The sequence below is a fragment of the Protopterus annectens genome, chromosome 7.part0 (assembly GCF_019279795.1).
Source record: "Protopterus annectens isolate FY-2018-M chromosome 7.part0, PAN1.0, whole genome shotgun sequence".
Classification (NCBI taxonomy): Eukaryota; Metazoa; Chordata; order Ceratodontiformes; family Protopteridae; genus Protopterus; species Protopterus annectens.
Window position 1 is genome coordinate 845,457,870 of NC_056739.1, and position 17,448 is coordinate 845,475,317.

The 17,448-nt window shown below is 34.9% G+C and overlaps 1 protein-coding gene across 13 annotated transcripts in view; it reads right to left on the minus strand.

The window, feature by feature from the left end:
- LOC122806731 (plasma membrane calcium-transporting ATPase 2) overlaps positions 1-17,448 on the minus strand; it is a 2,851,771-nt gene that overhangs the window by 1,089,540 nt on the left and 1,744,783 nt on the right. For all 13 annotated transcript variants that reach the window (XM_044077397.1, XM_044077394.1, XM_044077391.1 and 10 more), the window contains one exon: positions 9,287-9,484. In XM_044077397.1, the coding sequence (XP_043933332.1) occupies positions 9,287-9,484 (198 nt within the window). The remainder of the gene's footprint in view (positions 1-9,286; positions 9,485-17,448) is intronic.

Here is a 17,448-nt window from a genome sequence, read left to right on the forward strand (position 1 = left end):
CACAACTCTGGAACTGATTGGAGCTCCGTTTTTCAACCATAGGACCCTTGATGACAGAGGGAAATTCAATGGAAGGCGTTTGCATTCCTGCCATGTCTCCTTGGTAGTGCAGCAAAATGTAGAATAAAACCAGTAAAATGAAGTGGCACCACCACGGAGTAAATGTTCCAGCGATGTAAAAAATAAAAATAATGTAGAAGGTATAGGACATTCACAGGAACAAACCACAGCTAGCAAAAAATATTTAGATGATAAAAAGTCTCTCCACTGTTGTAGTATAAATCTGGTGCAAACACAATTCTGTTAATCACACCATATAATCGAGAAAACACTTTTATTAACAAAAATGGTAAGCACTTTCACCTATAAGGCTTCTTCAGACCAAACAAATACAAATGTGTGCATATATACAGCCTCGCTTATATAGGCCTCCTCATGAATTATTCATTGATTCAGTAAAATTACTCATGCTGACATCATTTCCTGAACTATAAAACTATATAAATATATATATATATATCGCTACATAAAACAGTATTTTTGTAATAATTAATGTTCTTACAAAATTCTTCCATGTTAAAAACAATCCTTAAAACATCTCTTGTCATTATAAAATTGTCATGGCAGTATGTAAAGTCAGTAAAAACCACTTTCAAAAATGCATTTAAATACAAAATATAAAAATATATTTGTAGGTGAAGGCTGAATAAATAAATAACAATTCACACACACACACACACACACATATACATATATATATATATATATATATATATATATATATATATGTATATATATATATATATATATATATACATACATAAAAGACATGAATAAATAAATGTACATATATAAAAATATGTATATATAAAAAGTATGTGTGCGTGTGTAAAAGTGGGGGGGGGTTATTTAGTCTCCTGTTTTGTAGGACCGGTTTGAGGGGTACTTTATCACTGAGTCCAGGTCTCTTGTCCGAGAGAGGCTGTATGCATGCACACATTTGTGTTTGTTTGGTCTGAAGAAGCCTTATAGGTGAAAGCGCTTACCATTTTTGTTAATAAAAGTGTTTTTTTCGATTATATGGTGTGATTAACAGAATTGTGTTTGCACCAGGAGATTTATACTACAACAGTGGAGAGACTTTTTATCATCTGAAGATTTTTTGTTAGCTGTGGTTTGTTCCTGTGAATGTCCTATACCTTCTACATTATATATATATATTTTTTTTTTACTATTGTATTCATTACCATTTTTAAGTACATATTGTTCATTTAGTCTGTTTTAATTAAATTTTTTAAAGATCTATATATTCTACAGATGTATTTTATCACATGGCTTTTAGCTATGATGCACATTATATCTGATTTTTGATTGGATGTTTTAGTGTTTAAAAATGTAACTGTTATTCTATCTTTGTTGGTCTGATGAAGCGGATGTTATTCCGAGAAAGCGCTTACTTTACTACAATAAAGGACATATTGATTTTCACTGTTGTGTGGAACCAGATTATTTTGCTTTTTCTTGTGTGATAGCATTGCTGTTTGTAAATGTATAAATGAAAATAATATTGAAGAAGGACAGATATCATGATGAAATTAATGTTATTTGAATGGGACAAAACTAAATATGTTTTTAGAAAAAAATATATAAACATAAAAACATATATACAGTACGTGTGTATATATATATATATATATATATATATATATATATATATATATATATATGTGTGTGTGTGTGTGTGTGTATATATATATATATATATATATATATATATACATATATATATACATGTGTGTGTGTGTGTGTGTGTGTGCGTATATATATATATATATATATATATATATATATATATATATATATATGAAATTAAAAACAAAAACAATTGCATGTAGTAGCTAATAATGTTACAAAGCTTAAAAAATGAACACATAGCCAGACAAAAAAGAAAAATCTGAAAACAAAATTAGAGAAGTCCATAATATGTTACACGAGTGATAAAACTCTAACCATTTAGTTAAAGCCAGGCCCCAGAGCCATGAAAGAGCGTCAAAAATAGCCAATGAAATGGATATGGTCAAAAGATATATGTCGAGTGAAGACTTTTATTGAGGTGTTTGTTCCTGGATGCTGCAATGAAAGTATTTATAAGGACTTCCATGAACCAATTGAAATGAACGTCCAGAGGCTGTACTTGGTCAAACAAGCTACTGCAGATTGTATGAGGAGGGAACATGCTTTGAAGGAATACAGTCACTGTACTGAGTTTACCAAAGTTCTTTTCAGGGCAGTAATCATAGAAGGTCTCCAAGCATTTCAAGGTAGACTCAGTAAGATAGAAGCAAGAATGTGACTGGAACAAGGTAATATCTTCAAAACTTTGCAGCAGATAAAGAGCCCTTAATAATAGCTTTAAGAAATGTTTAAATAAATAAATAAAAGGTGCCCAAATAAAACATGCATAATGTATAGCAGAAACTGCAGACATCTAAATCTAGTGTTTAATATAGGGACTTATTTAATTAAACTGTTGAGAAAAGATAAACTGAGGCTGACATAATGGTTAAGGTGTTTACCTTAAGGACACAAGGTGCAGGGTTTGATTCTCACATGGGGTAAATGGCTAGGCTTCAAATGGCCCAAAATGGCAGTTAGCCTAGTACTAATCTATGAACCTATGAACCTAAGGCAGCCTAAACCACTCCAACAGAGTTCACCTGTAACAGGGGAAGCCACTTATTTAAGCACATGGTCAAGATCAGGGATTAGATGTTTCAAATGTAATCAGAGGGGCCATGAAGCATACAAATGTCCAGTGAAGGAAGGTGAGAAACAAAAGGTGAGGAGCAGGCAAGTGGGAATGACATATATCAAGTGATAAGTTGTTTGGAAATAACTGAGATGCCAAATTTTCACCAAAAATTGTATCCTTAGTCGGTGGAAAACAGACCACTGCTAAGAGAGATACACCTTCTGATCCAATTATTGTGAGGCTTGTAGTGGTTATGGAGGAGCAGCACTTGCTTGGGCAGCCCACACCAGTCAGAGCTTTGGGTGGCACCCCATTCCAAATACCTTTGGCCAGGGTTCATCTTGACTGGTAGGGTGAAAAAGGGAACAAGCAGGTAGATGTGTTTAAGGATATCCCTGCAAATGTCTTAATATGGAATGATTTGGATAGTGTAGCACCTTGTGTGCATGCAGTGACACACACAGTTAAGCTTGGAGACAGGCACATACGTCTGGTAGCCTGGGGCATATCCAGACAGATCCTATGCCTGAAGTTGGGGTTAGTGATGTGGTTACTTCAGGGAGGGAGCTACCTTGTAGCAGTGAGGCTGAAGGTGAACCACAGCTGCTGGTAGGTACTGGTATTTCCATGGACATGGTGACTGCAAGGACAGACGTGAGTCATCATATCCAGGATGACAGTGAGGCACCACTGACAGAGGATACTAGGCTTCCTGTGGAAGGGGGGCTGGGCAGGATCACAAAAGTAGAGTTGAGACAGGTTCAAATTGCAGACCCTATATTACATGGCTTGAGAAAGGTAGCTAAGGAGGATCTGATGCTCAAGGAAGAGGGGAGTCTGTACACTGGAACAAAGGGCTACTGTACAGAGACTGGACCCCTGAGGAAAGGTTAGAGGGTTTTCCAGACGGGTCTATATTAAAACCGTGAAACCTCACATACACAAATACGGAAATGTTGACATATATTAAGTGAACCACGGAAACACCAAACATCCTGAACAGTGAAATTCAAAATGTTGAATCGGCATAGTTGGCCAACCCCACCACCCACTACGTACCATCTACCCAAACAAAATAAATAATATATATATATATATATATATATATATATATATATATATATATATACACTTAACAAAATCTTACTTCTAACCCTAGACTAAAGGTCACATATATTACTATGTATGCACTTACCTTAACCCGCACCCTAACCCTAAGGTCCATAACTATTGCACACTTACCTTAAGGAGCTATACTGGGGAAGGGCCAACTATGACGATTCAACATTTCGAATTTTGCACTTCAGGACATTGAGTGTTTTCGCGGTTCACTCACTATGTGTCAACGTTTCCATATTCACGCAATTGCAGTTTTGCGGTTGTAATAGCCAACCTTTCCAGACCTGTTCAGCAATAATAGTAGGAGTTGTGACTCCATTCACTTAGGACCAGACAACAGCCTAAAAAGTGGGCATAAATTCTTATCTTGCCTGGCAGAAGTAAGAGTATCATCTTGCCTTGCTCAGTTAATTAGATTAGACAGGGGACAGTTAATCTTTAGATAGTTAGGGAAGTATAGGTAGATAGTTAGATTTCTTTTTTTTACAATCAGTGTGAACTCTATCTTACAGTGTTATTTTCATAATTACTGTATGTAAAACTCTGTGGTTTATTAGAATCAGTATTCAGTGTATACATGTTTTAAATCATTTTATTTATTATTAAATATTTTACTACATTTTATTCTGGCTGATTATTTAAAAAGTATGTTTAGAATGTTTATGCTTACTGTGATAATACCAGTGCTACTCCGAAGAGCCTTACTGCTTGGATTGCATGCTACCATTTATATCAATATTTATTATTTATTTTATCCAGTATAACTGAACACCCCTTTTAAAGGGTATTGTGATATTTGACTGATGGCAGCCATTACTTTGCAATTTGAGAAAGAAGACATAGCAGGTAAATCTGTGCCAGTCTTTCCCAAGAGTGACTGCATGTGTGAATATCAAATATTTAAGAGTGAGTGCGTCACATACCTAGAACTGGGGCACAGTGCTCAGCAGTGGTTAGTGTGAAGATTCATTTGTGAACTGGAGTGAAGCATATAGTCCAGTCCCAGGTTTGGAGCCTGTTCCCACTGTACTCTTAGAGGAAATTGTGTACTTCTATCCCTGCTTTCAGTGACACTCCCTTACCGGAGACAGTGGTGAGGATTGAGGCTCCTTAGTTACTGCGTTGGGTTTAAGCGGGGTTGTCACACTTCACACCTGAATTCAATTCACCCACAAAAATATCTGCCTTCCAGACATTTCTGCTGCATAAAACCAATAAAGCATCTAGATATCTATCATACATAATCACCGCCTCTTCCATAAACCTCTTACTATACATATTTTTCTGTTATAAAAATACTGGTGTAAAGAGAAACAAATGGATCCTCCACAGCTGTACCTCTTTTTGAAGAAAACATTTCCACAAAAGTAAATAAAGTATATGTAAGATGAAAATACAACAAAGATAGCATATAAGATGAAAAAGATTTTTCCGTCCAAATAATCGCTGCTTTAGTTCCAAATTAATGTTGAATTGCTGAATACAAACTATCATCAACTAAATTAACCAATAATAAATCTTCTGTCAAAAAACTCTCTGACTCTAGATACTGTATCCCCTGCATTTTTTACATATGAAACTGTGTTATCAACATATTAAAAAATACTATCCGGATGTAGTCTGACATTTTGAAACCCTTCCACTTGTAATTCATGCAGTTGGTGTGTATTTTGAGTATAGAATAAACTATTGCACTTTTAGGATGAGTGTTATATAATAAAAACTCACATTGTTTTCTTTTGTTACCCTATTGAAAAAAACATCTCTGTAATAAATCAATCAGCTTATTATTAAATGCATCCAGGCAGTTATGCCCCAATATTTCATACTCAGGTTAATTATTTACAGTATCATCACTCTGCCATAAGTAGCCACTTCTAAATTGTATTTGCAACAATGGACAAGCTTTTGCTCCCCTGAGGAAGTTTCATTCAGATTACTGCCAGCTTTTGAGTTTATGGTTTGTGTGTGTGTGTGTGTGTGTGTGTGTGTGTGTGTGTGTGTATGTGTGTGTGTATGTGTGTGTGTGTGTGTGTGTGTGTGTGTGTGTGTGTGTGTGTGTGTGTGTGTGTGTGTGTAAAACACATGAATAGTTTTGCCTTTCCCAGCTTATAGTCAGTTATATAGTTGTCAACTATATATGTATAATCAAATAACTGTTATGATATATAAAACATTCTGTGCCTATTTATAGCCATGAAAAAAGGTTTTGAACAAAATGTAGGATATGATTTTTTGGTGCATCATTATTGTCCCAATCAGCAGTTCCATTCTTTGGTTGAATTCCCCTCTGTATATATTTTATTAAATACTTTCACAATATCTGATGTCATTATTATTTTAAACAAATATTGCAAATGACAGATACGGACTAAATGTGCATGTTTCAAACTGTCTAGATTTTACCAGCATCATCCTGAATGACTGCTCATAGCTGTGTCCTGTAACCTCTGTAGTAGCATTTTCTATTGCTAAATATGCATTATTGCATTAAAAAACAAAATATCAGAAAGCTGAGAACATCACCTCATACACGTCTTCTAAAATAATTCGGAAGAATACCAAGACACGGTTACCCTTTCATCAAATGATTAGTCTGGGGACACAACCTTATTAAAATAGTTATAAAGAAAGTAGATCTCACACAATTAAAACAAAAAAAAATTAAAAACCCCAAGAATGAAACAGGCAAATTCAACATATGGAACAAGCAATTGGCTAAAATCAACTTAAACCACGTGTAAAATGATATAGATTGAGATAGAAAAAATTAAGAAAGCAGAAATGATTGTAGTGGCAGAAAAATTTAAAAAGCAAATTTTTCATTTGATGGTCTACACTTGGCTGTTTTTTACTGTCATTTTCAATTCATGATTTCAGATTTTTATGATTTCAGTGTAGATGTTAATGAAAATAAAACAAACCTTAGACTCAGGTATCTGATAAACAAAATGGCTAGTATGTTGTTTATTTTATTTTAATTTATTTTTGTGAGTTTAACTACACAACTTCACAAGATGGATCTCAGACAGGATTACTACTTGTTCTGCTGGCCTACAAAGCCTAAAATGCTGTTTGTTTTAATTGCCTCTGTTATATACAGCTTCTAAGATTAATGTGGCATAAGTTTTGTGGAAAACATCAAACAAAAATTACGTAGCAAATGTGTTGACTGAAAATGTTGTACAGATTTCACAATAAGCAAAGAAATATGTTAGAGTTGTATAACGACAAGAATAGATACCCCTTATATAACTTTAGACATTATGTCTAATGTCACAAGTAAAATTGCAAGCTTAAATTTAATGGAACTGCACAAGATCTACCCAGTAGTTTTCCACATAAAATTAAAGAAAACCCCATCAACCATGTTAAAGTGTTAGCATCTGGACATGTCCATATCCTATGCTATCAGGCTATTTTGTTATTATTTTACAAAGGGGGACAGGCTGAAGCAAACAGTATTGTTCTTACTGCAATCTCATTAGTAATTTATTATAAGTCACACTCACCCTTGTAAACACTACCTCTAATACTAAGCTACTGATTGCTTTAATTCTGATGCACTCTTGTTTTATTTTGATTGCTAGCAGCATATTAGCTATGCCCTCATTTTTCTTAAAGGGTTATAACCAACTTTGGATCAACAATTTTGTAACATGTCTCCTTCCACATCAGACCTGTAAGGTCAGGTGTCACACAGGTATGAAAGGGTGAGGCAGGAGAACTATGCTTTTTCTATCAGCTTCATCATGTAGAGACACTGTATTATGCTACAATGTGGTTATACTTCAAGTGGAGACCCAAACAGAAATATGTGCCATCTTTTGAAGCCCCTACATCAAAACAGGATAGCTGTAGACAAAAGTGATAGTGGGTGTTCTATAGATACAGAATCTGGTACTATAATAACTTCAATAACAGTTTGACCTGAATCAAAATTAGGGTGGTATAAAACCTTGCAAAAGAAGGACATATAGAAAATGTAGTATTTAGCAGATTCTGACATTTGCAATAGTTCTAACAGTATATTATAATGCTGCAGCATCAGATTTGTAAATGTTGTTCTTGTCTTACACTTACTCTACTGGTAGAAATAGTTGCTGAATTACTAAGCAGTAATTAAACAACTAAGCAGTAATTACTACAATTTCATCATTTTCAAACAATATTGCCAAAGGTTATGACTTCATTCTGGTATGCACTTTATCTTAAGATTTACTGTATATCGCAACACAATTTCCATTTTTGAATATTTCCTATAGGCTATAAAGGCACAGCGGTTTAAAGCTTTGCATTCAAATATGTCAAAAGATCCATGCAAGTTGGCTGACAATTCATAATCAAATGAAAATGATAGTTTTATAGCCCACATATGTGAGTTTTCAACCTGAGAAAGTTTTTCCAGCAGATTTATATTGAAACATCAAATCTCCATGAGTGAAAATACAAAACATCACAGATAAAATGTGTAATCCGTTCCACATTGTTACATTAACAGTTGCAAAAGTAAGGAAAACATGCAAAATATTATATTGCGACCATTCAGCTCACCTGCACCCACCTCTCCCCCACCCCATGTGGGGTATGTGCACTCACACTTCCCAGTCTATAGTATCACTGAGGTTGTATGACCTCTGGGACTGCCCTGCAGTATCTGATACAAAGAATCATATAGTACACTAGAATACTTACTAGATATAATGGGCGACTGCCCATAGTTTTCCCCTTTAGATCTCTTTAGCAACCCCAAAAGAAGCTGTTTTTATCTACTTCATTTTTCCTACAACTTTACATTAAAATATTTTAAAAAACTTGTGAGATACCACTCCAAATATAAACTTGCACTTCATGACCTTCAAAGTTTTTACTGTGTGCTACAGAACATTTTACATTGCTACTGCCCTATAAACTACAATACAATTATCTCTGATTGCTCATTCAGAGCACATTGTTGTGCAATTTGTTTTAAAATTAGATGCACCCTCCCCCTATAGTACCATAGCAATAGTAGTAATAATAATACCTGTGGGAGTAATGCTGTACAGAATTCTTACTATCCCTCAGCATAACATATCTTTCTTACTGTGCATTCAATACCCACTGTAAAAATCCAGTCAGACTGAAAACCAAAGTGTGTAGAACATTTATAAAATGCATAACGAATCAGCCTCTTTAATCACTAGTAGTACTTTTTATAATACACTACTGACTGTGCCACTGCTAGAAATACAAGTAACATTATCAAAAGTGCTTATCAGTACTTCTTTTCAAAGATATTTTTTCACATAAACAGATGATACACTAAGTAAGAAAATTAATAAATAATGAATCTTGAGCAAGCAAAATTGATGAAAAAGTTCATATAAGATTGAAAAAAAATCACACAATGAAAAGGATGTTTAGTCAGCTTACCATCACTGCTCTGTCCTGGAGGGTGATAAAAAGAAAGGCCCAAAGATATAATGGCTGCAACTTCCAAGATTATCAGAGTCACATCTTGTAATGCTTCCCAGACTAACTGTATAAAAGTTTTTGGCTTCTTTGGAGGTATAAAGTTTTGTCCATAAACCAGCTTTCGTTTTTCTAAATCTGAAGCATTGCCTGATAATCCTGTGCAAAATAAATAATAGAAGAAGAAAACTTGATGAAATAAGAATGAAAAATATGCATTTTTCTTAAATGTCTCTACTATCTGACAGTTAAGAAAAAAATTAAAAAAACATAAAACTTCAGCAGCACTTGATCAAATTCATCATCAAACAAAGTAAAATATAAGCTGTTGAAGAGTTACTTATGGCTAACCACACTGAGTGTTTCTAATCACTTTGTACTTACCATGCATGCCTTACTGATAAGATGAGTAAGTTGCCTACTGGTCAGCAGCACAGAACCAAAGTTTACTTATAAGCCCTCATGAATTTGCCAAAATTATTTGTTTAGTTTATCTTCAAATTCCCCATTAGAATACCCCACTTGTAATTTGTTTAAATCCATGCTGTTATGGTGTAATGCACTGTTATGCTTATTTTTTACATATAACCAAGAACAACAAGTCTCAGTGGTGTTTACCAAGTGTCCCAGTAACAAAACTGCTAACAGACAGAAAAACTGACAACATAAAGAATACTTAGCAGATAAGCTTAATGTTCGTATAACAGATATCTTTTCTGAGCTCTGAAGAAATGGGCTTATCCTAAATTGGCTCAACCTACTGCACTTGGGCTCACTCTGCTCCTCTACCCTATCCTTAATTCCCACCCACCCCCACTATCCCTAAATTTATAACTAGCCATCCACACACCCACCCTATGTCACACCCAAATTAATCATACAAACCAACAGGAAACTAACATCACTCACTAGTAATTAAACTCCACCTCACTAATCACTCTCACCTCTTTATCTTTTTTAAACACTTACAAGTCAACTGAATTAATCACAATAGTTCCTAATAAACACAATTCTACAAAATACCACAATGCTAACCTGATTAACAACAACTCTGGCCATTCTTATAACTACATACCTATGCACATCTTCCATCACTTCCAAACATAAACATTTACTCCACTCCCCCACCAACCCAACTTATACAAAGGACACCAATAAATCATTAAATATCTGCATATCTCAAGAGCTATTTATAAACCTCAATACAACTCCCTAGCATTTAAAATTCTCTATATAAAAGTAAATCCACTCCTACATTAGAAAATGAACCAAACCACTAATCAAACTCACCTACCTATTCCCAGTTATTACAAACCACATCAAATTAAGCAGTGACATCCACTCCAACCCAGGCACCCATCCCTAACAAACTCCACAGACAAAATCACCACTCAGACAAATGCAAACCCCTACAATCTTCATCAAAGCAATTCAGACTTACTACTGCTTAACATGAACCTTAGAAGGCTAACCAACAAAATCTATGAGTTTCACACAACTCTATCCCACTACACCCCTGACATAACATTTCTGACAGAAATCTGGTTAAAACATAACATTCAATACAGTGAAATACTCACCCCTTGCTGCAATGTGTACAGGCAAGACAGAACCCATAAACACAGTAGTGGTATAGAAATACTATATAAAGATAATCTCCAAATTGACAGAGTCACTATCAACCCCACTGACCAGTTTAACTTGGAAATAGTCATCTTCCAACTGCATATAAACCCAAATAAGCACATCAACATTGATGCAGCCTACATACCTACAGGAAACAAACCAACCGTAATTGAGAACTCCCTCCACTGATGCTCAACTACCCTCAACCAATAAACTATAACAATGGGAGACATAAATACAGATTGGACTACATGCTCCTCCTAAAACCCCTCAAACTTCATAAATATTCATGGCTTTAGTCAAGTTATAAATACTCCTACAAGACAAGCATAGCAAAAAACAATCAATCCAAGACTGGACCCTCATCAACTCAAACCGACTTCATTACAAATCAGGCTGCCTTCTTGACACCCTAAGCAATTACCTACCAACTTACCTACTAAGAAAATGCATAGTCCTTCAAAATCACACCCCCTGTAAACATATTTGCAACACAAAAGCATTTCTCCCTTGATACCTTCAAAAATCTCTTACAAGTATGTGATTGGAGCCCACTAAAACACCTCAACCTTAATCAAACAGTTCAATACTTCAATGAAAAATTCCAATACACCTTAAACAATGTAGCACCCCTCAGAAATATATGTATAAAAGTAAAACCCTTACAGTGGCTCAGTACTGAAATCAGATCAATCTTAAAACAAAGAAACAGAACATGCAACCTTTACTAGAAATCAAAAACCCAAACTTTCCTTCAAAACTATCGCCAAGTATGAAACAATGTCAAAAAGCAAACTAAACAAGACAAAAAACAATATTATACAGAAATTCAAGAAAAACACCAAAAGAATCTCTCAAAATTTTGGAGAGCCATAAATCAACCATTAAGACTTAACCAATCCACCACCCCAGCTATAACTACAACAAACTCCACAGACAGCATAGCCTCTCAATTCAACACACATTTCATCAATTCTATTAAATCTCTAATTAAAAATAACACCAACACTTCACTAACTCTCCCCACCAACCCTGAAAACAACCTTAACAGTTTCACTATTACTCCAATTCAAACCTCAATGACAAAAAACCTAGCAAAACTCAAATCTTCATCCCTAGCTGCTGACCAACTCCCTACTGAATTTCTAAGAATCACTGCAGATGTCATCTCCTACCCCATATCAATCCTAATCAACAGAACTATAACAAAAAATATATCCCTAAATTCTGGAAAATCTCCTACATAAGCCCCCTACACAAAGGAGGTTCCTCTACCAAACTCACTAATTATAGACCAATCACTATTCTCTCTCCCATAGCAAAAATACTCAAAAAATGCATACACCACAACCATCTCCTGAAAAACAATTTCTTGTCCTTATCATAACACGGCTTTAGACCAAAACACAGCACAAGAGCTGCACTGCTTAGTTTTACCAACACAGTCAACCACCACAGAAACAACAGCCTACTCACCTCTTCCATCATCTTAGACATGTTTGAGACCTCTGATACAGTTTCCCACCAAAAGCTCATTAATGAACTAGCTTCCTTAAACCTCTCCCAGTCTGCTCTATCCTGATTTTCCCGCTACCTATCCAACCAATAGCAGGAAGTTAGATGGCAAACTGACCTTTCCTCTCTCCTACCAGTCTCCACAGGCATACCTCAAGGCTCAATCCTTGGCCCACTCCTCTTCCCCATTTTTACAAATAAACTCTGCATAGCCACCAAACATGCAACCACAATACAATACAATGTGTGGATGATTCCACCCTCATATGTGCAGCCCCCTCTCTTCCTGAACTCTTACAAGAAAGACAACAAGTCTTCTTAGACATAGAAAAATACCTTTCTAACTGTCAACTCATTCTCAATCCCAACAAAACAAAATGAATGCTCTTCACAAGCAACAACAATAGTCAACAACAATCGCCCCTTTACAATATACTCATCAAAAAACACAATAATAGAGCCAGTCAAAGGCATTAAACTCCTTGGGGTTACAATAGGCAGCAACCTTAAATTCAACAAGCACCTAGCACTAATAATCACAAAGGTCCACATTTTACTTATAAGTATCACTAATCTTCACCAACCTAAAAAAAGCACCCCTAGAGACATGCTATAAAAAAATAGCGAGATTTGCCTTTAACGTACCTTCCAGATCAAATCATTGTTCAGCATTACTACACTTAAAATGGTTGGAACACCTACAACCAAACAGACCAAGCACACTCCATCCTACATCACCTCAATAACAGTCCAGCGTTTAATAATCTTATTAAACCCCAAACCAACCATTGGACTCTAAGATATTCCCCAAACCTCTTACTAAACATAACCAAATCCAACAGCAGCCACTGTGATGCCTTATATTCCAATAAAATAGCAAAATCCTTAAATACAGTGCCACAAGAAATACTCAATGTGCCCAACCCATCAAAAGTTTAAATTATGCTGAAAGAGCCTCTAAATAATAAATGGCTCTGCCCCTGCAACATGCTGGGATAAAAACCCCAGTCTTGCAATCTTCTCTTCAACTGTTTCTCCTCTCCAGCTATATGTCTTCCACCTAACAGCCTTCCAGGATCTCTTCCTTGTAACGCAATAGCAATACTATTACACCTCCTCATGTCTTCCTTAAATCTTATCTTACCAACTACTTTCCACTAACCTAATATTGACAACACAAAATGCACTTCCTGCATATCTACCTACACCTCTGTATATTACACAGTACACAAGAACCTACAATGTTATTTTTCTTATGCTGCTATAGCTGTTAAATAATATTATGTCAAAATCATATGTAAGTATTGCTTTTCTGTCATAACTGTCAAATAATCTTATGTCAAAATTGTATGTAAGTATGTTTTTTTTCTGACAAATTGTATAAAAACTGTCTTGTAAAACTTTCATGTGGAGCTTTTCTCACCAGGCCTCTGATAAAAATGGGCCAAAAGCCAAGTCGGAGCTCCTAGTAAAAAAATGTAAAATAAAATAAATAAAACATAAATATTCTAGTCCTGTTTTGCACAAAAGATGAGGATGTACTGATGTAACATAAAAAGTAAGTAGGTTATTTTTCAATTTTACTATGAACATTTTAAATTCTGTAAGCTTGCACTACAAGTCTCTAGCTATCAACAAAATAAAGGTACACATTGTGATGATTTAGAAGCATACAGAGAACCTACTCACTGAACACTGGCATACAAAGCAATCTCAAACCCCTCCTTGATGGGACTGCTGCATATCTGCAAGTCAAGGCCCACTCAAGTAACCCACACGCACAACCTCAACCTGCTCTGTGACATCAATCAGACTTGGTGGTGGGACAGATTTGTGTCCCAGAGACTCCCCCATCTGTGGAATAGACTCCCTCTCCATGTCAAGCAGAGTACCTCATTATCCATTTTTAAGCACAACCTGGATAATTGGATGGAAAACAGAAAATACACCCCTGGGATTCCACCCGTGTCTCTGCTGGACAGGGGCTTTGGGTGCTGACTTGTCTAAACATAGGCTAAACTCTTGGGTATGCTTATAAGGATCTCAGGGCCAGTAGTCTAGTAACTTCCTATGCTCCTATATGATGCAATGATCTTATGACACAACAATTTGAGATAAATTAGCTTTTATAGTTCTTGCTTGATAATTACCTGTTTCAGGGATAGAGGGTAACTAATCAGCCTTTAAATAGTTATATTTTACTCAAATATATTATGCTTCTATTGTACAAATAATCTGCATGCATCACTTCACTTGTACCTGACCAGCATGTGCTTTATTTTCATATTAAGAGTTTAAAGTATAATTATTTTTTCTTATCATCAGATTTCTTCTTGTATATTGTCATGACCTGTCTTGGTAAACCTTAATTGCAATTATGTACCCAGAATTAATTTGTGTACATCTGCACCTGTCACACCCCAACACAAGGACAGCTGGTATACTAATGCACTGCTGTCCACCGTTAAATGTACTGCCAGTGTGGCTATGCACCTCTAAGGCAGCAGTCTCCAGCTTGAAACTGTATGTAGGGCACAAGACGCATTCACATATTGCACCCTATGTCCAAGAACAGGTTAGGGTCAGTATTCCAATTCATTTTCACATTTTTAACCTGTCACCATCATCCTATTACTTGTTTGTCATGTCCTGTTTTGCCATCTGATGCTTTATCTTTGCTTTCTTTATCAAAATGAATGTTGACCACTGTTTTTAGTGAATTGTAAGACATACCACCAAACAAGATATGAAAAAGTATGAAGCTTACTTGTAAGTTTTTTTCAACTTTTGGATGGAAAAATGTTGATCAAGAAATGTAATTGGTTTCATGTCATGTAAAAATCAAGAAAATCACTAGATAATAATTGCAGTGATAACATGTAAAAACATTGGAATTACATGTTACACTAACGCTATTGTCTGAAATAAGATGTATTTTTCAGAATAAGTCTTGCTGTATCTCCCTCAACCCCCTGAATAATAACATAATTATTCAAATGGGAGAAACTCTTCAAGGGAGAATAGAATGAGCATTCATGATCAGGTAGCAAATTTCTGATCCACTGGTCTTCAACAAAATGCAGGAAAACCAGTAAAATATTGCAAAAAAAAAAGACATGTAACCTCCTGAATCCATTCTGTCCTAAATTCTATATACTCTCTTTCTACTTGTTCCTTAATTAAATCCTTTTTTTAAAGATCTGTATTTGCATACATTATTTCATGGCCCATCATATTAATATTTAGGCATAGTCTGCCTCTCTGTATAAATGCCACTTTCTTTCAGTTTGCTTAAAAGTGTCTCACACATTTATTATAAATAAACTCACTGTGTCAGTATGCCTTACCATTATTAGCCATTGCCCTCAGCCTCACAGCAACCATCCAAACCAGGTATTCATTCAACTTAAGTGAATATTTGTTTAGTTCCCTTGTACTTTGTTGTACAACTTTCTACAGAAGTACAAAGTCAGCATGATGTCTATAATTATAGTGCACATTCATAGCAGATGCCTTATACTGGGGGCTAAAATTCTTGCACATAGTTCTCCTTACAATACTCAAACAGCAGAAGCCAAAGCAGTTAATACCATTCACCTGGTTCATGCTGCCCCCCCACCCCCCACCAAGCACAATAAATACTACAACTACAATAATTCAAAGTACAGCACAAGGGATGGTAACTTTTAACTATAGTTTCTTCAGATGTTTAGCTTAATAGTTTAGAAACTGAAGTAGGCTACATTTTGGATTTGTTTTCCTTTTGGCTAATTTACACTTCTGTGTTGCAGAAATCTTTTTTATTCTTTCAACTCTTATAACAATCTACTAAAAAATGTATAATTGGAAGTTTTTCCCTACCAGAGATTTATATATTTTGCATCCTTTTGTTTAGGAACAAATATATTGCACAATACATAACTTCAAAATACGTGTGGTTTTGTGGCGTTAGTTACGATTTGTATGTTAAGTATTTCAGTTAAAAATAAACTTCAGATCATCTCTACTCGTCTGAATAAGTTTTCACTTATTCCTCTTATGGTGGCTTTTTATAAAATGTCAGCAAGTATGGAGTCGGATTCATTAATGCCTACAATAAGTGTAATCCACTTTGAGTGACTAGAGAACATAAACATAACTTCCATCTTCTTCCTCCTAATTTTAGTTTTCCTACTTATTTTCTTGCAATTTTAAATAGTGGGGTGGATTCACTTCAATGTGTAGACTACATCTACACTTAGTCTAATCTTTCTGAGTGACAACAAAAATGTGGTAGGGATGTTCCTGAATAGAGGTCATGCGCATTTAGTGTATACTTAGTGTAGGAGTTCATGAATCTGATCAATACAGAACTTGCAAGACTTCTACTTGTTGCTATACAATTTTACAGCAGTATTGCTACCACTGATTGAGATTTTCCTTAGGCTAATACGTAAATAACATTATTGGCATATATTTAGCATTTATTATGTTATACAGTGTTTAAAGATCTTGAAAAGTATTTTACACACTTATTTAATCCTCCTTTCTGATTAAAATAATTGTTAATTATTGATGTAAACACTTTTGTATGTTTGGTTTTAATTTTTAAACCTGTTGCAGATTATCTGATGCAGATGATCTTTTCTATACTGATTATATTGAACAAAATAAGTTAAATCTGTTTTATCTGATAATAAAATTAAAGGCAACCACCATCAGTATAATTATTTCACAAATATATTTTAAATTATAAAATGCTATTTATAGTTAGTTGAATTACCTGTTTAACAAATGTATAAAGTAAACTGTATTTGGCATTTGCATAGAAATCCTGTGAAAAATTTCTGTTTAAGGTATTATTCCTTTGCAGTAAACACAATCAAAATAACTCTTATCCAGAAAAAATAACTGTTATGCAGTTGAATATAAAGTAACTACTTTGTTGACAAGTATAATGTTTTAAATATAAAGTAATAAGAATACCATTTTAATAGTCATAA